The sequence below is a fragment of the Podarcis raffonei genome, chromosome 10, assembly GCF_027172205.1.
Source record: "Podarcis raffonei isolate rPodRaf1 chromosome 10, rPodRaf1.pri, whole genome shotgun sequence".
Lineage (NCBI taxonomy): Eukaryota > Metazoa > Chordata > Lepidosauria > Squamata > Lacertidae > Podarcis > Podarcis raffonei.
The window spans coordinates 57,161,362-57,187,191 of NC_070611.1; the positions used below are offsets into that span (position 1 = coordinate 57,161,362).

Genomic DNA, 25,830 nt, shown 5'->3' on the forward strand with positions numbered 1-25,830 from the left:
GGTACCTATTTATCTACTTGCACTTGGATGTGCTTTCGAACTGCTAGGTTGGCAGGAGCAGGGTAAGAGACTTGAAATAGCTAGCTAGATATTTAGCACATTTAGAAATGGTTTCTCCTTGATATTAAAATTAAGAGACCGTGAATCAGGACTGGGTGACGGATGTCACAGACTGGCAGCTATTAATTAGATATCCAAAATCTGTGCTCCAACACTACTTGCCTACACGCACAGTTATGTATTTTATTACATTTGCATCCCCTTGTCCCCTGTGCAGTAGGCTGGTCCGAGAGATTGACGTGTCCCAAGGTCATCCAGTGAGCTTCATTGGCTGAGCCGGAATCCCAGGTTCTAGGCGCCACGCCACACCTAAGTGAGAAGGCTGGGAGCCTGTGACACTTATGAAACTAAGGCAAAATGGACCTCATCATTGCCTGAATGGGAGGCTACAGGAGAATCAGTGATGGCCGGTGTGTATCCGGGAGGAAATCCTACACAGGAAGCGTTGGTGCTCTCACATTCCAAACCAAACCTTGAAGCCTCGCATCTGTGCATGAAGAGTAGAAAATGGGCTGAGAAAGGGAAGCGAGCTCATTCATTCATTCATTGCCCTACAAGATGATTTATGTCCTTTTACCCGAAGAAAATCCTGAATGGGCAGCGAGAGCATGAGCAACTGCGGCAAGAGACGTTCCTTCCCTAGCTTCGCTTAGAATCTCCCTCCCGCAAATCTGGCCCCGCGTGCGTGCAACGTCACTTCTGGCGTCACAATGACCGGGACCTCCCCCGTGCTTTTCCTTCCCATGCTTTTCGCTCGGCCCTTTTCTCCCTTAAAAGGACAATGGTACGCGCATGCAAAAGAGCTCGATTGAGGAGTACGGAGTCGTGGGAACCGCGCATGCGCACACCGCCTGGAAGTTAAGCCAATGACTCCAGAGCTTGCATCTCTCCAGACGCAGGAGCGAGACAACGAGACCGCGCAGAGAAGGAGGGGGGAGGAAGATCGCTCCGCACAACCCAGCACGCTATTGATTCGTTGGAGGTAAATCCTTTTAAATGTTCGTCGTTTCCAGTTGGGAAAATATAGATTTAAAATAGTAGCCGTACATCTGAAAGACGGGGAGCGGGGTCGGACAAGTTTTGTGCTCTTTTATTTGTGTGTTTTAAATTTTTTTAATTAACCTGCCTTTCTGCAAGCAAACTAGTTATCAAGAGGATGTCGTATATATGCAAGGGGGGTGTTTGTAGGTGAGAGGGTGTGTAGCTGGCGTTATTCTCTGGAATGCTTTGCATTTTGGAGAGGTATCCTGTGGCGGAAGAAACGGGGGCAGCGGAACGCTGCTTGTATTGTTGTAGGTCGAGCATGTGGCGGAGTGAGGAAAACAGTTGTAGGATGAGTTTCTCTATCTGTTCCACTACCCCTCCCAATTGAATCCGGTTTGTTCGGCACGACCGTAAAGAGAACTTGGAAATCGCTGGGTGTTTTAATGCAGTTAGTGCTTTGGACCGCGGTCGGGCCCCGGAGCGGGGAGTTCCCAGTTTTAAAAAGTTGTTTGTTCGCTCCTCTCTCGTAACAGAAAGGAAGCGAGGTGATTGCTGCAATCCCGGCTACCCTTCACAGTGGAATGAAAGTTAATGGGTTTCTACTTCCGAGTAATAACATGTGGGATTTGGGGCAGCAATTTGCTGTGCACGGCGTGTTGGCGGCGGTCAGATTTGTGTTGTCCGTTACAGCTATGGACGCGGGACCGGCGACAATGGGAAGCAAAAGGGAGGGGGAGGGGGAATAAGGTTTGCAACAAATCCCTCGAGGTCGGCTAAACCGGCTTAGGATTCGAGGCGAGGTTTGGAATGTTGGCGACGCGGGCGTTCCATTTCCGAACGTTCCCCGGGGTCCGCGTTCCTTTCTGCGAGTGATACACCTGTAGATCGATTCCGCGAGGGGAAAGTTGCACCGCGTTGCATGGCAAGCGGGTAACAGCCATGGCGGTGTCGGGGTATGTTTCCTCGGAGGAATGGGAAAGACAGCAGGACAGAGGCGGGGCGGGTTGCCCTTGGGGTGGTTTGCCCATGCCTTTTAGAGGCGACTCCAGTTTCAGCCGCAACTGCGTTGCTTGAAACGAAGGGATCTTTTGTTTTTGTGCAATCTGTCAGGACACGTGCTCCAAGCTACGCAAGTCGTTTAAAATTGCAATCCTAAAGCTACTTACCAGGGGGTAATCCTTATTAAACAAAACTGGACTTCTTTCTGAGTTGACATGGTTAGGTTTGTGGTGTTAATCTCGGGTTTTTTTAATATAAAAAATTAAACAGCTTTTTATCAGACTACCATGTCATAAACCATCTGAGTTGGGTGGGTGGTAATGCGGCCTGCCACTTTGAAAGCAGACACTCTTTAAAGTACTGTACTATATACAACTTTGATCGGAACTTTTGTTTTTTAACAGTCGCCTCGCTGCACATCCGCCTCTCCCCGCCCGCGCCGCCGTGCAATACGAGTCTTGTTTTCCTTTAAAGTCGACCTGGAACCTTTCCTCCCTTTCCCGTGCGTCTCATAAGTGTAATCTTTTGTTTTCGAATTCCACTCCGCGGAAGCAAACAGCCCCGGCTACTACCTTGTTTGCCGCATGTAGGCAAAACAAAGGGCTTATACAGAGCATGTGGCTGCTGGGCTTTGCAAACGGCGCGGCGCGCGAGAGGCGGGGCGGGGGGGGGAAGGCGGCGCGGCCGCACCAGCAGCGCTGCTTTCTATCCCTTCGACACAGAAACACGCACGAACCGTGTTGCATCCGAAATCGGAGCAGAGAAATACGCACGAGGTCGCATCTGCTTCTTGAGGACTTTTAAAATTTTTATTTTGATGTTAAGATACTGCGTGCGCCCCCAGTGCAAGGTACCAAGCCGCGTGCAGGGAAGAGGCGGCGGAGGAGGCGTGTTTAGGTGGCTCAGGCAGGAAGCGCCTTCGAGGGACCCAGCGGAGTGTTGGAGCAAACACATGCTCTGGTTGCTGCTGCCTGTCCCGGGCTGTAATGTCGCTCGGTCATTAATTAACTGGGAAAGTGAGAGAGCTGGAAGGAATAAATGTCACGTTTGCCTTGTTGGTACACGCTTTTGTGCCTCTGTGCGGGGTTAAAGCGCGTTTCGCTCTCCCCTCGTGGCGCGTGTTTATGGGAGGTCTCGCCGATCCCGCTTTGAAGTCGGAACTGTTGCCATGTTTGAATTACGTCAGGGCAAAGCCATGAGGAGGAACCAGTTCCTACCATCGCGGGCAGATCGCGCGCTCACACCCACCCGATGTGCAGGCAGGAGCTTAGCGGGGCGCCGGTGGGGGGCGGGCGGCATTAGTGAGCAGGAAGTGCTGCTGGTCGCGGCGGCGATGGGATGGAGGGGGCGGGTGGGAACCTTTATCGTCTCTTTGGTTCTGCGAGAATGCGAAGGAGTAAAACTTTCCCTGCTTACTTAATGAGGGTCCATTCCTTTGCTTTCCATCTCCCACCGTTTGTGTGTGTGCGCGCAGACACACACACACACAAATTTGGTGAGAGCGCCAGCGCAACCTGCTGTTTCTCATTATAGTTTTAATAAAAAAGCGTTCGAAACTCAAGTCACTTCGCCTGGGATGCCACTTTCCCTCTTTCTGCGTGGGAGGCGTGCTCGTGGGAGGGTGGAAAGCTGTGCTCTCGCACATTTTTTATTTTTATATATATATATAGATATAGAGAGAGTGTGTGTGTGTGTGTGTGTGTGTAAAATCCGTGCCAGTGGCTATGAAGACCCCGATCTCTCGCTCGCTCTCTTCCAGCCCCCAGCCCCCCCCCGCTTGCGCAGAGACTACCACCAGTAGCACTGGAGATTAGTCGGCCTCTGGAGGGGGGGGATGTTATGACGCTTCCTTCCATGGCAGCCCCTTACTGCAAAGCTAGTCGAAAGCGGAACAGGAAATGTGGACAGCTTTTGATTGCCTTTTATTTGTTTTGTGTGTGTGTGTGTAATGATTTGCAATGCCTATGCATGAGTGAGTCCCTTCTCCCACCTCCCTCCATCGTTGGCTTCTTTTAGCCATCAGATCCTATGAGTAAACAACAACAATATCCTCTCTCTTGTCCAGTTGCACGTTTGCGCATTACATGGAGAGACCTCATGGCAGTGGCTGAGCTTGGCAGGTAGATTGGCACATTCTCCTCTGGCATAAGCATAGCTGTGAATGTTGTTGCTGCTGCTGCGGCTTCTTTGCTGCTTCCAGAGAGTGTGTATACATATTTTGTTCCTGGGCAAGCAGAGTTCCTTGCACCTGTGCCTAAGAGAGATCTCAGAGCTTGGTGTCTCTCTGATCATTATGGCCTGTTTTGAAAAGTAGGTCGTCCTTGGCTGAGGTGGGTGTGGGTGGGTGGTCTTTGCTGGAGGCTGGGCTTACCTCTCCGCGGTGTGTGGTGTGGTGATCTTCTTTTGCACAGGGTTTCGTTTAAAAATGGCTTAAATGCTTGGAAACTCTTTCCTACTTTAATCACTTTATATATATGCACGCATGCAGCTTTCAGTGTATGGACGGAGACACTTGAGGGTCTTTTAAAACATGATTCTCAAAGCCCCTTTGTATTTTCCCACCTCTTTTGGTGCTCATTTACAATACAGTATTTGAAAATGTATAGAGGGGTCCTTAAGAAGCTCTCATCTAGTTTTCTCCCTCGCACAGAGAGGAGCATTCACATGCGACTTTCTATACTACAACAGAAACTCAAAGGTCATTTTGAGTGTTGTGTGGAAAATGCTATTATTCTTATTCAGGTATTAGCAGCAAGGTAGGCATCATGGGCAGAAATTAAAGGACCTCTTTGGTAAAAGAAAGTACAGTCATACCTCAGGTTACAGATGCTTCAGGATGTGCGTTTTCGGGTTGCGCACCGTGCCGAACCTGGAAGTACTGGAACGGGTTACTTCTGGGTTTCGACACTCGCACATGTACAGAAGTGTTAAATCGTGCTTTGCACATTTGCAGAAGCACTGAATCGCAACCTGTGTGTGCACAGACACGGCGCTGCGGGTTGCAAACGTGCCTCCCGCACGGATCATGTTCGCAATCCGAGGTACCACTGTACTTATTCATACAGTGTGTAGTTAAAACTATGGAACTCCCGAAGGGGGTAGTGATTCTCACCAACTTGGATGGCTTTAAAATAGGATTGGGCAAGTTCATGGGGGATAAGGCGATGCTGTCAGAGGCAGTAGGGCCTCTCTATACCAGTTGCTGGGGTTTGCAGATAGGCAAGATGCTCTTGCACTCAGATCCTGCTTGAGGGTTTCCTACAGGCATCTTGTTGGCTACTGTGAGAACAGGATGCAGGGCATCAATAGGCTCTTCTAAGTTTGGGATTTAGGCTCTTTGAACTCCCTGGAGTTTCATCGCAGGTAAACACGTACAGAATTGGGCTCTATGTATCTCCTCATCTCCAAGTACTTGGAACTGTGTTTGCTTAGGTTCATCCCCTTTATAATCTTTGGATTGCATCCAACAAAGTTGTCTCATTAGTGCAAAGACTTCCACCAGCGTGGTGGGACTTCCTTGCCCGGCAGGCTCCCAGAATCTGCTCTGGAGGGTGTGTGAGGAGGCACCACTGAGAGGGAGAAGAAGCCCCATTATGCAGACAAAAGACCTTGCTCCAGGAGGACAGTGTCATTGGATGCAACCTTTTCCGTTCTCTAGCATCAGAAATTAAATTGTCAACATCTCAGCAGAGGGACCTGGCTTGCTTTGCATTTCTGTTACTCCATGGAGATAAAGTGTGGGTAACTTGCACCTCATTTCAACAGCCCTCTGCAGGCAAGCAGTTCAGACCTCTGACAAGAGCAATCTGTCTCCTGATGGCCCACCAGGGAAGAAGGGAAGAGAAGGGGGCACTGGAAAGAGGAGAGGGAGAGAAACAGGGAGTGGACCCACCCATTTTTTCCACTTTTGTCCCTTTGAGCTCCTGCCCCACCCCTCGCAGATTACTCCCAAAGGAATGCAGGAGAAAAGTGGCCTGCCCTGTGTTTTATAGGCCACACCAATACATTGCAAGGAAGTATTGCTCAAGCAATCACAGATAATCATTCTACACCCATTTAAACTTCATTGAATAAGCGAGAGAGAGGCGGTTATCTCTAACAAACTGTGTGAGTCCAGAGTTTTAAGAAATTGTTCTTGCTACTAATAGCATTACCTAGCCGTGCAGTCCATGCTTAATTCCCACAGGATCAACCTTGTGAAGTAACTTGCTGTTGATTGAAAGGCTGAGAGAGAGAGAGAGAGGCTTTCCTGTGACCACCCAGGGAGTTTTCGATAATGAAGCTTCGTAATCTGGTGATCTTTCGCAACTGAAAGAGCAAACTTGGGCCAGTGAGGAACCTGGTAAGAGTTTTAGCACATGGGTTTCTGGATCTGCAATGGCGCATTCTCTCCTTGGGATGGATGCTCCTTTTAAAGCAGGGCTAGTCTGAATTGATAATTTATTTTTTCTACTAGAACCCCATTGATCCACCTTGGAGGTCTCTTGAAGTTAAAACACGGTTGTGTTGCATGGTCCTGAGTGTGCACCCTTGGTGAAGGATGTAAGCATCTTGCTGGATCAGGCCACGATCCACCTAGTGGCAGAGCATGGGCAGGGCCCCATATTTGATCCCTGGTATCTCCCATCTGTGATGGTCTGGGAATCCTAGAAAGCTTTTGCACCGGTTGGTGTGGACTCTTAAGCAGCAAACCCACAGCATAGGATCAGAATCCTGCTGAAATAGAAGTGGCTTGAAGGGAAGGCAGATTCAGGTGTGCAATCTATCTTAGTCCTAGAATAGTAAGCCTTCTATATATTATAGGATTTTACCCCACCCACTAGTATGCTGACATTGCTAATTTGTTTGAGGGATGGGAAAAAACAATACAGTAATAATCATTGATAAGGGGACGCGGGTGGCGCTGTGGGTTAAACCACAGAGCCTAGGACTTGCCGATCAGAAGGTCACGGTTTGAATCCCCGTGACGGGGTGAGCTCCTGTTGCTCGGTCCCTGCTCCTGCCAACCTAGCAGTTCGAAAGCACATCAAAGTGCAAGTAGATAAATAGGTATCGCTCCAGTGGGAAGGTAAACGGCGTTTCCATGCTCTGCTCTGGTTCGCTAGAAGCGGCTTCATCATGCTGGCCACATGACCCGGAAGCTGTATGCTGGTGTTGTAAATAAAAATATGCCCTTTCCCCTTATGGGGTATCCAAGAGCCCATATAGAGTCCTTACATAGGTTCCCTATTGGTAGGAGAAAATAACAGAGGCCAACCAGAGAATATTGAGAAGCAAAGCAGCTAGTAAGCTTGATCTTTATTGATCTGTTGCAACAGGGTACTCCCCTCACACGCAGGAGAGGAGGAGGACCCCCAAAAAATGCTGTGCAAGGGCTTATAAAGACTTTTGAAATTCCCATCCTCTAGATCCAGACCACCCCCAGAAACATTATGCATTCATCACAGAAGGGTGTAACCTAAGACCACCCCTCAGATACATCCCACCTACATCACAGAAATTTAAATGTTGTTTTTCTCCTGTCACAGTTTATCTCCTGTCTGGCAAGTTACTTGATTGGATTTCCCGGGGAGCCTGGCCATTCTTTTGTAGTGGTAAAATACTTCTCACACCTTATTCATATCTTAAATGTGTCCTTAAGACAGGATTTGTGAGGAAAGAGACAATGGGGAGACTTTTCCAGTTTGACCTTGCAGAGAAAACATTTGGTCAGTTTAGGAATCAAAATGGTTCCAGGTTGGTCTTCCTGTGTTGATCTATGTATGTGCAGTTATGAACATTACCATATATCTAAGACCATAAAATTCCTATCACACCGGCTCCCTCGGCCAATAAAGCAAGATGAGCGCTGCAACCCCAGAGTCGGCCACGACTGGACTTAATGGTCAGGGGTCCCTTTACCTTTTAACAGTCATTGATGGAATTGGGAGAATCACAATCCCATATTGAGATGGACTGTGTGTGTGTTTAAGAAGCATTGCTTAACATAGTTTTACAAGTATTGCATAGAGAGCATTTAGATTTGCATCAGGCCTAGTAAAATATTGTTTTATTGGACAGTCAGTGAATACGATTGCATGTATCCAACCCAGATGGTCATGGGGATGAAGCAATTCCCCTGTCAAGAAAGGCTGCAGCATCTGAGACTTTGTAGTTTAAAGAAAAGCAAAGAAAATAAAATTATGGATAGAGAAGCCAAATGAATTATACATTCTTGTATAATGTACATTATGCAAGAAATAGCAGGGTGCAATATAACTAGGAATTCCTGCAAATACCTTCCTTTGTGCTATTTGGACAAAAGTAAAACAAAACAAAAAACCCTGACACTCTACTATTGCAAGTCTACTAATCTATGCAGGAATAGTCAGAACTGGAAAAAGGACAAAACACCTCCTGTAAAGAAATAGCTAAAGAAAGTATGTGATGCTACTTAACTGAATTATCAAAGACGAGAAATGATTAACTTCCAAGAAGATAAGTTTACAAAAAGATGGGTCTTACACTTCTGGAACAAACTTAATTTGTGCTAATATCCCCCCCCTACAATTACTACTTTTTAAAAACAGGTTGGAAATACTGGTTTAAAAGAATATATAAGCCTGTACAGATGCATATCTTTTGTAAACTTCCTTCTGTTGGAAGATAACGAAGTAAATAATTTCCGTGCCTGGAGCCAAGGAATTCTCTGTCAAATGGGAGGTTTGTACTGTGGCTTGAAGATCAGTAAAAGGTTGGTGGGAGGGAAGGAAATTCCTGAGCCCAAGGCTGTCCATGATATTAGCTGCAAGGGCTCTGCTCCTTTTATCCACTTGCAGATCTTACGTCCAGCAGTTTGGGGCTGTGCTTGGTATCATCCAGTTTTGAGGGAGAAATGGGAATAAAAGTGCACGTAGATAAATGACAGGCAGCTCTATGTCCTGCCTAGTATGATTTGAAGTTTGGTGGAGAGTGGCCTTGCATAGCGTAGGCTTAAGTTAAAAATAGTCATCTGCCAAAGGAAGAAGGGCCATCACTTGCCAGTGGGAAGCAGCAGACTCTGTTTCTGTGGCCTCCAGTTGTGGTTCAGTTTGTTCATTGTTACCCTTCGTTCTCAAAATAAAGGCTCCAGGTGTTTCCACACATGGGTGTTTTTCTCCCAGGCAAACTGTATCAAGGCTTATCTCCCACGGTTGCATTGCAGAAGGGTTTTGGCAGATGAATTGGCCTTGTGAGAAAACAGATTATCAGGAGGGGGTGGGATATAAGGCTCTTTCATGTAAGCGTGACTCTTGCAGACAGGCCGGCATGAAAGCAATACAGTGGTACCTCAGGTTACATACGCTTCAGGTTACAGACTCCACTAACCCAGAAATCTTACCTCAGGTTAAGAACTTTGCTTCAGGATGAGAACAGAAATCGTGCTGCGGCGGCAGCAGGAGGCCCCATTAGCTAAAGTGGTGCTTCAGGTTAAGAACAGACCTCCGGAACGAATTAAGTACTTAACCCGAGGCACCACTGTAGTCAGTTTTGAAATTGCCCCTAAACGGCTGGATCTGGATTTGGAAATGAGCACCAGCATTCAGCCCAAATTCCTAGTTATGGTTTGTTTTTGTTGCCTGTAGATCACTTTGAAATCTAAACTTGGCATTACTCATGTGTGTGCAATCATAAAAAAATAGAATGGGCCACGACTGGGCTGTTATGAATGAGAGAAGGATTATAAAGCACTTTGGGAGACTAAACATTCCACCGTAAAACCACCATAGAAACAGAATATTTCTTTTATTACCTTTTCTGTTTTGAAGTCCACTGGCTTTTAGTTGCAATGCTTAATAGCTTCCCAAGATGACCCACCCTTACTTTCCAGAGATAAATGCCCTTAATGTACATCGGCATATTTGTTCCTTGTCCTTTGTGGTACACACAGGTGTGGGGAAAAAAACCATAGAATTGTGGAGTTGGAAGGGTCCCAAGGGTCATCTAGTCCAACCCCCTGCGGTGTAGGAATCTCAGCTAAAGCATCCCTGACAGATGACCATCCAACCTCTGCTTAAAAACCTCCAAGGAAGGAGAGTCCACATCCTCTTGTTTCAGGCTGAAAGAAGCCTGAGAATCTGTTCTGACCATTTGCATGGTCACTCTGCCAAATAGCTGCGTCTCTGCAAAAGGTTGTAGGATGATTCCAGGCATTGGGGAGCTTAAGAAGCTTGCCTTGTACTGAGACAAATGCTTTGCCCATCCAGTTCAGTATTTTCTACACTGACTGGCAGCAGTACTCCGGGATTTTGGACAGTAGTCTTTCCCAGCCCTTCGTGGTGATGCTACAGGTTGATTTTGGGTCTGTCTGCAGGCAGAGCCTTTGCTTCAACTACAACCTTTCTCCATAACTGGGTGGGCAAGAGAGTTTAAGGATTTTGGAAGTAATTGTTTTGTCAAGAAACCGCAGAAAAGTACTGGTGGCTGGTGGATCACTCTGGGACTCCCATTTGCTCTCTAGGAGTCCTGTCATTAAAAGGTATGAGTTAAATTCCCTTGCAAAAGTGTGCCCAGAGCTCAGTAGAGCACCACTCAGTAGAAGTCTTAGCAACTGAGGCATGGTATCTTAAATCAATTTCAGCCTTCGTATTAGCTATTAATTTAAAGCGCAAGGTCTTCAAGTGCTGGTACGACTTTTTCTTTTGCCTTTTAAACTCCTGTAAAAGGCTGTGTACATTGATGCCTCTGTTTTATTAATAAGAACAGTAGCAACAGAACTGGCTGGCAGTGAGATTATTAGAAAACAAGTGATGTGGTGTATTTTCCTCTGCATTCCGCGCCCCCCCCCCATTTCTAACACTTGCACTCTTAAGTGTGTTTGTTTCGTTCTGTACAGCTGGATAATTGTAGCTTCCTCTTGTCTGAAGCAGCACAGGGCATCAAACTTGGTTTGAGATCCCTTTCTGAGTGAAAAGGCTGATTTCTTTTGTGAGAAGCTAATAAGGTTTTTTGGTTTTTTAAAAGTGATTTTAACATTTGAAACTTACACTCCTATTTCTTGCTCTGCTCCAACCTGTTCTGTCTAGCCCAGCTCCTGTGCAACAAAGCAAGCCTATGGCTGCCTACACCCCAAAGAATCCCGGGAACTATAGTACCTGTCACAGGGCTGCAGTTCCCAGGCAGTCTTGCAGGTAAACTGGTTCCAAGCTGTTAAGGGCTTTATATACTTGAACTTGGCCCAGTAGCAAGTCGGCAAGCAGGGCAGACCTCTGAGTAAAGGGCTTACATGCTGACAGGGTCTCAGTCCTGGCAGCGATTGTGCAGCAGCATTCTGCTGTATCTGCAGCTTCCGGTTCCTAAATACACTTAGTTGGAAACAAGTCTTCAATGGGACTTGCTTCTTGATCAAAGCATGCTTGGAATTGCTGCCAGGGGGCAGCAGCTGTGCAGATTCACTGTGGACAGCAGCGCCTGATGCAGCTCCCAGTCTTTGCCAAACCATCCCCTCCGAAAACAAAGCGCAGAGGGTAGGTATAAAATGAAGTGGGGACTTTTCCCCCAGCCCAGGTGGCTGTTTTGCCTCCTTCACAAATTGGGAGTACATGGGACCAGATGTAAACATGAGCTGAGCAAGAAATGCGAATGTTGATTTTTGCACAGTAGGCTGGTTTTTTTGCTCTCCTGTGTTCCTCTCTATCCTCCTCCCAGATAAGCAAGAGGCAGTTCAGGGTCACATCACAGCTGGGCAGAAACAGTGGAAAGGGGGAGGTAAAGCAGGGCTGCCAAAGGCTGTGACTTGGGAGGGGGTGTGGGATGGGGAGAGCTACAAGGGCCAGGCAGAGACCTGGACCACATTCAGCCCCTGGCCCTGAAATTCCACATCTCTGATACAACTGGCCATAAATTCCAGGAGGAGTCAGCCATCACATAGGGCTTAATTGCATGCAAGGAGGGGGAGTTGGGGCTCCAGAGGGAAGGTAGGATAAGAGCCCCCTTGCAAGTGATCAGGGTGGACTTTTGTCCCTTCCTAGTAGCCTGCTGAGTGGGGAAGAAGTGAAAGAGAGAATGGGGCTCCAGGAGAGGGAAAGGGGTGGCACCACCCACCACTGGCTTTGCCCCTGCTCCAACAGTTGACACGCAGCACCCTTGGCACAAAAGGGATTCTTTGCCTGTGAAGTAGTTGCTGGTGAAAGCGAGAGAGCTCCTTGGAAGGAAAGGGGGTATATAAATTAAAGAAGTAAATAAAGGCCACACCCACAGGCCGCTTTCTGGTTTAGATTCTGGTGTGAACTGCAGGCTCATTCCTGGCCAGATGAAAACTCAGCCTTGTGAATCTGGATGGAAGCTTTTCTTACAGGTGCACAGAAATTAGACCTGTCAACAACAGAAAGCCTTGCCAACTTTGTCCTTGGCATCTGTGTCACTTCCTCGGTGGCCCCCACCCTCTTGCCAGTCCTCTGTGTGACCAGGCCCAGTCCTTAGTCTAGCTTAGTCGTGAGGCACATTCCTTGCATGTTCAAGGCACGAGAGGCGATGGCTGGGCTTCCCAGTTGATGGAACTGTGAGGTCAGTGCCCCTTCAGTTGAGATGGTACATGTCAAGGAATGTGCCTCTGGCAAATAACTGTGCTTCTGTATTCTTATTTAATATTGCACTTCTGTGAAATCTGCCGCACAGTGGCAAGAAGGATGATACTCCCCAACATGTTTGGTAGGAGATACGTAGAGGCTAAGAGGTTGGATTTACTGTTTGCGACAGAAAAGGGTTGGAGGTAGTAGAGCCTGAAAAGACTTATTGTTTTATATTTATTTTATTGAGTCATTTTTGTACTGCTTCCCACTTCAGTCTTGAGGCAGTGCACAAAAATTAAAGTCTGATACGTTGCATTGTATTATTATGGCTATAAAACATGCACAGCTGAAATGGGCCAAGAATTAAAGACCCATGTAAGCACCAGCCAAGGCCAGGGGCTATAGAAGTATGGTTTGGATATACAGTCCTGATGTTCGGAGGCCCCAAAAGGTCATCAGAGATGGGCACTTGTGCAGGTCCTGAGGGAAGTATGCCTACCGGTATTTGGGGCCACCCTGTACTTTTCTAGCACAATAGCAATAATAGCACGGAAATGTAGTTTTGGGGTTTTGTTCTTAAAAAATCAGGAACGCTATTGGTGGGCATAGATTCCCATTCTGATTGGTTTTCCTTTGAGTGGTGTATGCCTGTTTTTCTCCCTTCCACATTTGAAGCCAACGAATCTACCTGAAATAACTTTTGAGACAGACTTGGTGACTTAGAATGCACCTTTTTACGGGGCAACTTCCCCCTTTTTTCCTGCATTAACCGCAGCCGCTTGGGTCACCTTGTTACATGCCTGGCTGAATTTCCTGTGGTGTCCTCTGTGTTGAACGAGGGGGCGACACAAACACACGTGCTGCTGGCGATTGAGAGAAACGGAAATGTGTCTGAGACACCTGTCCTTATGGGAAATGGTGTGGGACAGGGATCATGAATAATGGATCATCTCCCACTGGGCATTTCTGACTGCGATGCGGTGTCGGTTTGCAGAGTTGTACATGGCAGATGTGGGGGGTAGAGACCACAGCTGCCTTTTAAATGTTGCCTACCCTTGTTCCTTTTTGAAGCTTGATCACCTCCTTTCTTTTCCTTCCCAACCTCCCTCATCCCAACAGGTTAAAGAAGGGAAGAGAAGATGTTTGGCTTCCACAAACCGAAGATGTACCGGAGTTTAGAAGGTTGCTGCATTTGCAGAGCAAAGTCTTCTAGTTCTCGCTTCACTGACAGCAAGCGTTATGAAAAGGACTTCCAGAACTGCTTTGGGTAAGAGCTGGTGCCATTCCAGTACTGTGTTGGGTTTTCTGAGCCGAAGGCTGTTACAAAATTCAGTGAAGCCTGAGAACCAAAGGGGTGCCAAGTTGTGTGCCTTTCTCTCTGTTGATCTCCTTCTAGTATAACCAAGCAATTGAACTATTTTGTGTTCTTCTCACAGTCTGCATGAGGCCCGATCAGGAGATATTTGCAACGCTTGTGTGCTTCTGGTGAAAAGATGGAAAAAACTGCCAGCAGGATCAAAAAAGAACTGGAATCATGTGAGTTTTCCATCTCTCATCCTGTATCATGGTAGGAGTAGCCAGCCTGGTGCCCTCAAAATCTTGCTGGACTAGACCTTCCATGATCACTGATCACGATGGCTTGGGTTGGTGGAAGTTGTTGTCCTGAGCGTTTCCTTCTTAATAGCCATTGTGTGTACAACATGTGTAGAACAGCTGGTATTATGGTTCTGCCATTGCCTGCCTTAATGTATGTTATGACTCATAAGGCATTAATATATTAGATAAATAGGACTGGGAGGGAGAGTTGCATAAGCCACAACAGGCCCAGATACAGTTGGACTACAACTCCTCTGATCCCTAGTGAGCTTAGCCACTGGTCAGGAATTGATGGGAGTTGTAGTCCAGCAACATCTGGAGGGCATCAGATTGAAGGACACTGGTTAGCTATTCCTTCTGACTAGAGGTATGCTGCACATTAGATAAGAAGCAAGGGGCAGAAGCATCATCTCCCAGTGCACTGGAACAATTCAAAGGGCGGGTGCGGATTTCTGGGTTGCAATTTAGTCAAATTTTGCTCCATTTGCATAATGTGTACAGTTCAGAGCATCCAGCTTTACTTGACACTGAACCTGAAAGGTCTTGGGTGCTGAGTTTCAATTATTATTCTTTTATTATTTATTTTAAAGCACAGTAGAGCCTGAGCAATGTAAAGCAAACTCTTGCGTGCAAATCAGCACACAGCTGCTTTCCCCATTTAAAAAAAGGTTTTGCAGTTTTTACACCATTGCTTATTGCTACAATTCATCAGATGAGAGTCGATGAAACAAACTTTTTTCTTGCTGTCCTTTTCCAGGTGGTGGATGCAAGAGCTGGACCGAGTCTTAAGACGACATTGAAGCCAAAGAAGATGAAAACCCTTTCTGGCAGCAGGATGAAGAGCAATCAGATAAGCAAGCTGCAGAAAGAGTTGAAGAGACACAGTATGTTAATCCTATCTGCTTTTTCCATTAATGGGCTTGATTTGGTGCAGCGGGCCTTGACTCTGAATGGCTGTACTATATATCACAGGAGAGGGCCTTTGGTGTATAGAGGCAGTATTAAATTCAAAAAATCCACCATGTTGGCTACCCTGGAATACTCCCTCCTAAATCTCTCTAAGAGGCTGGCTTAAAATCTTGCTAGTTTCACAGCCTTGCTGTATTTTTTTACAGTATGTGTCTTGCTTATTCTTGGACCTGAGCAAAGGAACATTACTGGAGGACTTTGAAAGTATCGTTTCTGCAGTTCCAGTGGCTTAGTTGCAGCGTAAAATTGGAAATTCAGTCAAGCTGAAAATCCCTCCCAAACCTGGCTGAATTTGAGACCTCGGGGATAGACATATATCTATTTTAAACCATTTTTATCACAAATGAGTCAAAACACGTGACTCCCATTTGGCTGGTCACTATCTCCCACCCTGTCTGTATGTACACAATCTTATCCCAAAGGAATAATTCATATTGCAGTTGTTTTGGGGATGGAAATGGGATGACACCACCCTTAGCAATCCAGAGAAGAGCAAGATAAGACATTATTTTAAAAAATAGCAGCAACATCTTTACTTATTTAAGTTATTTATATACCACTTAATTACCAAAGTTTCTAAGCCAGCCTGGTGCACTCAAGATGTTTTGGACACCAGCTTAGCAAAGGCTCTTCTATGCGGTGTACATACAAATTAAAAGCATACAATGCACAAGCTTAAATTAATAATCAGACACATTTTAAAATCCCTGCTGAACTGGAAAAGTCTTTGTCAAACCTCTGACATTCAACAGGAAGTGGGCAGGAGCCGTCTAATCTCAGCCAAGAGGGAGTTCCACCAAATTGCCCTCAAAGCACTGAATGCAGGCCTCCTGGTGGATATGAGCCATGCATCTTCAGTCAATGGGGACCACTGGCAGGGATTCCCCCTAAGATCTCAGTGATCCAGGCAGGTCTATAAGAGACCAGGAGGTCCTGAACCCAAGTTAAGGGCATTGTAAATCAATTAAAAAACCTGAATTTGAACCGCCAACCTTTTGTGGGCAGGTGTTAAGTGCTGGCAGTAGTCTGTCCCCACCAACAGTCTAGCAGCAGCATTTTGCACCAGCCAGAGCTTCGAGGCCAGGCCCAAGGGTAGCCCTACATAGAACTCGTTGCAGTAATCAAGTCCCAAGTTACCTTTGGCCAGCTGTCCCTGTCTGAGAGTGTTGGTAGTTAGTGCACTAGCTGTAGCTGGTAAAAAGCACTCTTGGCCACCAAAGTGACAAGCATGGATCCAGGAGTTTTCTCACCCACAATAGGTAAATGGCATGTTCCGAACTTCCAAAAGTTTTATCAAATGGTTCCCTGCAAGATTTGGGGTAATAAGTACAGTGGTACCTTGGTTTACATACGCTTCAGGTTACATACGCTTCAGGCTACACACTCCGCTAACCCAGAAATAGTACCTCAGGTTAAGAACTTTGCTTCAGGATGAGAACAGAAATCGTGCTCCGGCGGCGCGGCAGCAGCAGGAGGCCCCATTAGCTAAAGTGGTGCTTCAGGTTAAGAATAGTTTCAGGTTAAGAACAGACCTCTGGACCGAATTAAGTACTTAACCTGAGGTACCACTGTACAAGAGGGATTAAATACTAACAACCCCGAAGAGAACCTAGAAGAAGTGTAAGCATAACTCAAGGGCGGAAAATGTTTTCTGGCTGCCGGGCCAGATCTTTCTCACTCCAAACCCTAATGGGGTACATTTTCAGAGATCCAGCACAGAGCTGTTTGCAAAGGGGGGGTGTTCAAACAGCTCTACGCAGCTGTTAGAACCTTGCTGCAGGAGGGGGAAGTGGTTTCCATTGAAACGGCTGTTAAAATGGAGGGGAAGATGTCAGTGAAAACCACTTTCCCCTCCCAAAGCAAGATGTGCCCTCTCTGTCTTGCTTAAACAAAGGGAGACTCGGGAGCTCAACTTTAAGCTCCCAATTGTTTTTTGGAAGCCATGTCAGTGCCTGCTGCACATCTGAGGTCACATATCATGTCATGGGCCAGGTGGATGGGTGTGGTTTGGGAAAAACAATTTGGTGAGCCAAATGGGACCCCTGGTGGCCCACATGTGGCCTGTAAGCAAAAGTTTCCCCACCCCGGACATTGAGAGTAGGTGGACACTTGGGTAGTCTCAGTAGTCCGTGGAAATGTTCTGTACGTTTTCTTCATCATATGGACCAGAAACTTTGAGATTTTGAAAGTTGAGATTCTAAAGAAATAAAAGACGTATGCAAAACTAGTTTAAATGCACTGTTTTCCCTCTTCCTTACAGACTCTGATGCCCACAGCACTACTTCAAGTGCCTCTCCAGCCCAGTCTCCCTGCTATAGCAATCAGTCTGATGACGGCTCAGACACTGAGATGACCGCTGGCTCCAGCCGCCCTCATGTCTTCTCCTTCTTAGATCCCATTTACTGGAAAAGGTAAAAACAAAAGGAAGCCTGAAGCAGAATCAGCACACTCCTTTAATTCATGGTAGAAATCTGCACTATTTCCGAAGCACAACTAGCTACACAAACATGACTCTTTATAAAACTTTTTAAAACAATGCTTACAGCAAGACCCTGCTTGAAGGCGGCTCACAGTCTTAGGTTTAGACAAAGGGGAAAGTAGACAGCGGGAGGAAAACACAGGAAGAGGCAGAGGTTAAAAATGCACATAATTGCAATAAATGTAATCTTAATTACAAGGCTCTTTTGCTTCCGTTCGGTTTAGCAATTAGGGAGCACTTGCAGACAGCTGATGACTCAACATGGTGTTTAGGGATGTAAATAAAGTAACTGGATAGCATGCAGAGCATGAAGTGGGTCACAAGGCATCTTGTTGTTCTCTTGAAAGCAAAGCCAGAGTCCTGGGGCTGTTTCTCCTCCCCCCCATTAATCCTCTCTTAGAGGGAAATGATGGATGCAGTGACAGTAGCCAGCAGTTGTATTGATCTCCAAGTATCTCTCTTGCTTTAGGATTAGCTAGTTGCTGCATATATGGTGTAGGCTTGTATTGCCCAGCAAAGATATGTATAACAATCTGTGATCGAGAAGTCTGGGAGTGCACCATTGATTTATGGCTTTTGCTGCTGCAGGGTGTGATGATAGCCATTAATTTGGGTGGCTTTGAAGGGGGATTAGACAGATTCACAGAGGGCAAGGCTATTCGTGGCTATCAGGCATGCTTGCTAGCTTGTGTAACACTGAAACTTGTTGACATCCATTGAATCTGAATTGGAAGATTCAGGACTGAGAAAAGAATGTACTTCTTCATGCAGTGCATATGGAACTCACTTCCACTGGAGGCAGTGATGGTCAGCTGTGAAACCTTTCATTGTTCAGACAAGAATTTTAGGAGTAACTTTTTTCTGATTTTCTGGTTAAACTGCTTTGAGCCTTTGTAATCTCATTGAACACCACTTAGATTTAATGCTGCTTTACCTTGCTGTGATGGTTTCATTCTAATCTGTTAGCTGATTTTGATTATTATTACTTATATTTTTATATGCCACATCAAGTCCATCTTTTGTCAAAATTGAGACATGTATGAAATGAAATCCAAATTTATCTTCTTTTCTCTTGAAGGCAAAAAATTTGCTGTGGAATTATTTACACAGGCCGCTTTGGAGAAGTTGTTATAGATGCTCACCTCTTCAAACCCTGCTGTAGCAATAAGAAGTCCACAACTGAGAAGCCAGAGCCACAAGGTCCCCAGTCTCCAACCATCTCCAACCAGGAAGAGTGGTGACTTCCACAGCAGTTGGTGTAAAAAAGAACCTCTTTTTCTCTCTGGAAAGGCTTGAAAGTGACTTTCTCTTCACTTTAGAAGCCTGCTATGCTGCCAAAAGACCCCCCCCCCCGTGACCTTCAACGGTTTGAGGATTCCATTTTTTTACTGCCTCAGTTCCACTAATTCAGAAACCTGTTCATATCTCTCCCCCCACCCCCAAATGACTGTAAATAATATTTAAAAGGCTCTAAAATCCATAATTGAGCTGAATGCTGCTGCAAGTCATCTTGGTTCAGCCTCTTTCCCCACACATCTCTTCTTCAGATGAAAGGCCATAAAAGAGAATTAAAATATGTAGTGTGTTTTTCTGAAAGAGAAGTAGTGCTCACATTTTGGCATGCTAAAACTTTTAGCCAGTAACCTTTTCTCCCTGTGAGGAAAATACTTATTACTCTTAGGCATGGACCTGGGTTTGCTGAAGTTTGTACAAGACTTCCCTGCTCTGTATATGTTGTAAAGGTGGGGAGCTCTTAATTTTTACTACTGATGCTTCAACAGGGATAAAAAGTTTTGCCTGTCCTGAACCCCAAGGCCAAGGGCTCATCTTTCTGGCCTAGTAAAAGTCTGTATGTGAAGGGACTGAGCATGCAATCAGTCTTTGGCAAACAATAAAGTTTTGAGACTGGCCCATTCATTACCTTGGTACTGGAACAAGTTAACTTTTTTCTCTCCCCTGCCTGTTCCAGTGTGCAGTCCATGTATGATTTATGCATAAATATTACAGACAACGTTCAGGGAGATGAGGGGCTCCTTCATGGTATTGAAGGGACACCCTTTACAAATGTTGGCCAGTTGTGTAGGGCTGTGATGATAACACAGTATATATACTAAGTCCTTCTTTTCAGTACCTTGGTATGGGACCAATTAAGTGTATATTATAATTTGTGATTGCTATCTTTACCTGTCTAGTTCCACACCTTGATAAGGACTGAGTAAAAATCTGTCAAAAACTAGTAAATTGCAACTGGGAACAGCAGTCAGTTTGTGCCTGGCAAGGTAAGAGGAGGTTTTATAATCCCAATCCAACAGCAGAATGCAAACAATGCAGTAATCACTCTTCATTTTATACAAATTTTATTATTAATAATAATAATAATTTTGAAGGCCAGTCACAAAAGCAAGCCCATTCTAGCACAAGCTCAGGTTTAAGATTCCTCTTCTGTATTTCTGCACTGTTTGATTAGCTTGGTTACACACCCAAGGAAGGAAAATTCCAATAATAACAAACCCACCCACATCCTTATTATAAAGTATTATCTAAAGAGAGAGAGTTCTAGGTATGCACGGCATTTGTTGGCAAATAAGAGAAAGCGTTTTTATTTCAGATATATATCCTGTAAATGTGTGCGTAAATTACTGTGACTTCTCTTTTTTAAAACAACCACAACCACCTAGTATTGTCTAGTTAGAGCTATTTCCCAAGTTCACGACACTAAATGTGTATAATAGCCTTCATGTACGAAGAGCCGTCACAGGCTGTAGTCAGTGTCAGTCCTTGTCTATGATCTTCTGGTCCCGGCTGCAAGTCCTTCCTGTTACCCCTCCTTCCCTCCTAATCTCCCAGAAGTGCCTTCAGTCCTTGTTCCTTCTTCTCTTGTCCCCAGCCTTCAACACAAAACTGCACAGTTAATTCCCCCCACTGCCTGCTTGTCCCGTTTTGGATTTGCTTCTTCCTAAATTCTGCCCTAGCACCTATGGGCAAGCGGGCGTCTGCTAAGACTCCCATGTTTCCCCCCATACTTTCTCAGTCTGTACTGTGAGAGGGGAAAAGGGGGTTTCTTAAGCATTGTCACTGTAGTATATTAGCCGTAGGACAAGGCACTTGGCTGAATTCAGTTTTTCCCTGAAATCTCAGCCAGCATAAGAATTAGAATATTGTTTGCTTTGTTTGAAGATGAGATTCCCAAGATTCTGATAAAATACGCCAATTGACCAAGGAAAGAGTTCTATCAGCTTTGGCAAATAATGGCTTCCGCTGTAAGTATGCTGCTGTATTTAGCTCATACGGATTTCTCCTTTTATTTGAATAGCATGAGAATTTTGACTTGTTTTGTGCAGTGCACTACTACAAACATAACTTTGTCCTTTTATACTTTTTATTAAACAAAAAAATCCTAAGCTGATGCATTAGGAAAACAAAATCTGAGCTATTCTCTTCCTACCTTGTTTTTAGGGTTCCCTTAATTGTGTCCCCCGCATTTGTAAATAGGAGAAATATTCTAAAGGGAGGATAAGATAGGTCTTTATTTGTAACTGACTAGCTACTTGGCAGTTTTGCTGGGTTGGTAATCTCTGAAGGATTCATATAGGAGTCCCAGATATTTTTCCCCTCATCAATTTACATGTTTAAGGTTTTATTTTTTTGTTCGTTTCTGGGTTGTTGTTTTTAGTAAGCGTCAATTGTTCTGTGCATTTACAGCTACAGTATGAAACAATGTACTATGATATGGATCATCTCGTCTACTTCTGTATTTATTTATTTATTACTACAACAGCAGACTGCTTTTCCCTCAGCCTCCTTCCTCCTCCTTCCTATGTAGTAATGCAATATGAATTGTATGTAGTTATGCACTTTGTATTAATGTAGTAGAAATCTATGGAACCTGTTTTTATACTTTTTATATTGTTCATACACTTGTAATCCAAACTTTTTTTTTACACTAGGGTAATTAATAAAAAAATAGACTTTATTTAGAAAAATAAGCATTTTTCTTCCTGACTTAAAAAACACACACTTTGATTTATTGATTTCACCATTAAAGTGGGTAGGAATTGCAGGAGAATAGGGGCTGTATAGATTCAGGGGCAGATCAAATACTAATGCTGCTTTAAGAAGTTGTTCATTTTCAAGGATGGATGGAATAAGGAAGAACATTCCGATTCTTCATTGGTAGCCATGGGAAGTTAAGAGAGAACTTACTATGTAACATCATAAACCTTTATGGGTGAATATTCCTGGTATGAAAAAGATTTATAAATCTCAGAATGTTTTCCACACACAGTCCAACCAAACGTCTTTTTTTTAAAAAAAAAATGCAGTGTCCCTCCTGTTCACTGTCACACTTGACAGCTACTTTTACATTTTTAAAGAGTTTGTTTTGTGATTCAGCTAATCGAATCAAGTAGCTAGTTTGATGGCTGCATGACACCATGATGTCAATCAGATTTGGATGTGTGATGATGTTATGGGCTGAACAAGGAGAATCCCCCCCCCCTTTTTTTGCAGGGATCTTTCTCACATATTTCTGCAGAAATGAGGATGAGGTATTTCACAGAGAAACACTTCCTTCAATTTTTATCTCCACAGTAAAATAGCCCAATACAGTCATACCTTGGAAGTTGAACGGAATCCATTCCAGAAGTCTGTTCAACTTCCAAAACATTCAGAAAGCAAAGCACGGCTTCTGATTGGCTGCAGGAAGCTCTTGCAGCCAATCGGAAGCCCTGTCAGATGTTCGGCTTCCAAAAATAGTTCGCAAAACTCACTTCTGGGTTTGCGGCGTTCAGGAGCCAAAACATTCGAGAACTAAGCTGTTAAAAAACCAAGATACGACTGTGTTCATTTTGCACCCTGACCATGGCTTTACCAGCATAGTGTAAGACAGAGTTACTCTGGCATTAATTGGTTGCTAGAAGTTGCACTGAGAATTCTCTGTGCCACAGCTTGAGTTATTGTGGAATTAATTTCACATGTATGAATATATTTGCTGCTAGCCAATTAGCATCTTTGATGTGTTTTCTTTGTGACCATAGTGAGCAAGTAACTCCCTAAGCAGAATAATAATGATTTCTATAATTTCCAATTATGATTTGTGTGGGAATTAAACAAGTTCAAAGTGTCACAGGAAAAAATTGTTGATCCCAATACTTAGCTGCTGGCAAGAATTTCTGCAAAGCCTATGAGACTTGAAATCCCCTCATGTCTCAGTATTGTTGCTGCTTCTTAGAAGTGCTTTCAATAGTATTTTGTACTTAATGTACATCTAAAACAGTTCAGAGCAGATCTTGTCATTGGTTCATGTGGGATGTTGTTTAATGTACCCAGAAGTGTTTCTCGAGTCTAAATAGAGGTGAAATTTTTATGTGATATAAATCAAGTTCTGCATCCAAAAACCAGATGGCTATATTGATATATTGACTTCGGCACAGCAGTTGTTCTAAGCAACAACCAGTATGCCTCCCATTGGGGATCTCAGTCATGACCTCTATTGGTGACCTTCAGGAAAGTTACACTATCTCCCCTCCATCTGGGGAGGGGTTAATGCAGATCTACTTTACAAGGTTGGTGCAAAGATGAACAGGGTAATGTATGTGAAATGTTCTTGAGTACTGTAATTAGGGAAAGCATTGAGCATTAATTATTATTACTCCCCTGACCCCACATTATATTTTGACAATATTACTGTGCACATTTATGCACTCTTATCTAAGAGTATGCCACATCAAACATAGTGGGCTTACATTTCTCTTTAAAATGTTTGTATTGATTTTTGCATGTAAGAAAAGGAAAACAAGACAAAACAAGTTCAACAATACAAACAAAAACAGAAACACCGCAACAAATGAAAGGTGCTGAAGTTCAAGAACAAAATGCATGTCACAGCTTAATTGAGCTTTCATCACCCAAGAAAAATCATATAATATATATGATGAAACAGTACACCATTGGTGGGTTAATGGTGGTGGTATTTACGAATTCAATACAGATAAAGAAGCAGATTTGATATAAGAAATAAAACACTCACAAGACTGCCTGAAACTTGTCCATCTTTGCAGATCTACTGATAATTGTGATCTTCCAAGTAATGGGGCTTACTTTTGAGTAGACTTGGACTTAATAGTGCAAACTGTACAAGTGTGATCTCTTAGTACAGTGGTACCTTGGTAGTCGAACGGCTTGGCTCCCGAACAAATCAGCTCCCGAACGCTGCAAACCCGGAAGTGAGTGTTCTGATTTACGAACGTTTTTTGGAAGCCAAATGTCTGACGTTGCTTCCACAGCTTCTGATTGAGTGCAGGAAGCTCCTGCAGCCAATCAGAAGCCACGCCTTGGCTTTTGAACGGTTTCAGGAGTCGAATGGACTCCCAGAACGGATTAAGTTTGAGAACTAATGTACCACTGTATCTGCACATGATTGCTGTGAGCCACAAGATGGAGTTGTTTGCTTAAGAAATCCTCAAGGTCTCAAGTGTGTCTGGGGTTCTTGTGTGAGTTTGAATATTAACAGGACAGAGGATCGAGTCTCTGTGAGCAGATGCACCCAAATATGTATGTGCTTACTCTCAGCTAGCCAAGCTGTATTTATTTAGGCTTTAACGGGTTCCCAAATAATATAATCCATTTTAAGGCCCATCTTTGACCCCAACTAATTTTGGGGCCTAGGGCAGTTCACGGGCCTCCATGGACGCTGACCCTAGGCCTAGATATTATTTTTAAAGACTTGTTCAGAATAAAATGCTATGGCTTCATTGAGGTTCATGGAATGGATTGAGGCAGATCTAAACTTCTCCTTATATAACATTAAACAGACATCAGAAAAATTAAGGGCTGAAAATACTCTAATAAAAAGTTGCATGCTGCTATATTAAGCGCAAATTGTTTACGGGTAGGGAATGTAATGACCCGTGAGTGCACGTTTATCCTTTCTATGATCCATTTGCTCTTAAGGTTCTAGGAAAAAAGCTCCTTCTCCCCCTGACTGAATAGTCAAGTGTCCTGGATTCTGCTTTCAGTAGATGCTTCTTCATTTGAGCCAAGAGGAAATAAAACATGCCTATGTCTCTCCATCTTTGCTTGTTCCTACACAGCACACAGAAAAAGCTTGACACACTGAATAATCATGTGAAACCTCAGAGATCACAAGTGAATGACACACATACTGAACCAAGAAAATGCTGGAGGCTTTTTGAAATATAAAAAGTGGATTCTAGTTACCTAACAGTTATATTGAACTTGCAGAAAGGCAGTTGCATAGACGAAATAAGCTGAATTTCAGAGTCCTCAAAAAACCCTCCCAAATGCTAGCTTCAGGTAGAGGAAAGTTTACGACGTGTCCATTAGGACGTGGGTGGCGCTGTGGTCTAAATTGGTGGTTCGAATCCCTGTGACATGGTGAGCTCCTGTTGCTCAGTCCCAGCTCCTGCCAACCTAGCAATTCGAAAGCATGTCAAAGCCCAAGTAGATAAATAGGTACCACTCCGGTGGGAAGGTAAACGGCGTTTCCGTGCACTGCTCTGGTTTGCCAGAAGCGGCTTAGTCATGCTGGCCACATGACCTGGAAAAACTGCGGACAAACGTCGGCTCCCTCAGCCAGTAAAGCGGGATGAGCGCTGCAACCCCAGAGTCATCCACGAATGGACTTAACTGTCAGGGGTCCTTTACCTTTTATTAGGGCTTGATTCTGCTCTTAGAGACCCAAGTGCAACAGCTCTTTGGTAATTTGGATCAGTTTTGAAATAGTTACAGAAATCTCATTGTGCTGTGCAGTTGCTAACTCCCTCCCTGTTCCCCAGGTAGGACTGCTTGCATGCTTATTTATAACAGTCATAACCTGCCTTTTGACAAATGACCTCAATAAGGGTTATAAAAGAAAATCCATTTAAAAAGTATAATAAACACATTGAACTCTACAATAGATGAAACAATAAATGAGCAATAACAGCAGCTTAACTCAGTAAAAGACCACAAGAATTGGGCAGATTTCTCTGCCACCTATAAAGTAGCAATGAAGGTACGAGGCAAACATGCCAGCAGATGAAATTAATAGCACTGGAGCACCACCCACAGGAAAGGTCCTACTTTTGATAGCCCTCAAACTTCCACAATTGCAACTGGATGAGTAAGAAATCAATCCTTTAGTATAGCAGCATCTACACTTGGCAACTCCCCGTTGACATCTGGCAGGTGCCTTCACTGTACTCTTCGGCACCT

At 44.6% G+C, this 25,830-nt stretch overlaps 1 protein-coding gene across 1 annotated transcript; it reads left to right on the forward strand.

Moving 5' to 3' along the window:
- Positions 1–867: 867 nt before the first annotated feature.
- On the forward strand, positions 868–21,602 carry SINHCAF (SIN3-HDAC complex associated factor). Its single transcript, XM_053405476.1, has 6 exons — positions 868–1,042; positions 13,692–13,839; positions 14,009–14,108; positions 14,926–15,052; positions 17,398–17,548; positions 18,695–21,602. Exons 2-6 carry the CDS (start codon positions 13,712–13,714, stop codon positions 18,855–18,857), a joined length of 669 nt encoding a protein of 222 aa, XP_053261451.1. The 5' UTR covers positions 868–1,042; positions 13,692–13,711; the 3' UTR covers positions 18,858–21,602.
- The last annotated feature ends 4,228 nt before the right edge of the window (positions 21,603–25,830 follow it).

Excerpts from the sequence above, each read along its gene's own strand:
- SINHCAF (XM_053405476.1), top strand. The coding sequence starts at position 13,712 with ATGTTTGGCTTCCACAAACCGAAGATGTACCGGAGTTTAGAAGGTTGC. Across the intron at positions 13,840-14,008 it reads GACTTCCAGAACTGCTTTGG|TCTGCATGAGGCCCGATCAG; the intron begins GTAAGAGCTGGT and ends TTCTTCTCACAG. Across the intron at positions 14,109-14,925 it reads CAAAAAAGAACTGGAATCAT|GTGGTGGATGCAAGAGCTGG; the intron begins GTGAGTTTTCCA and ends GTCCTTTTCCAG.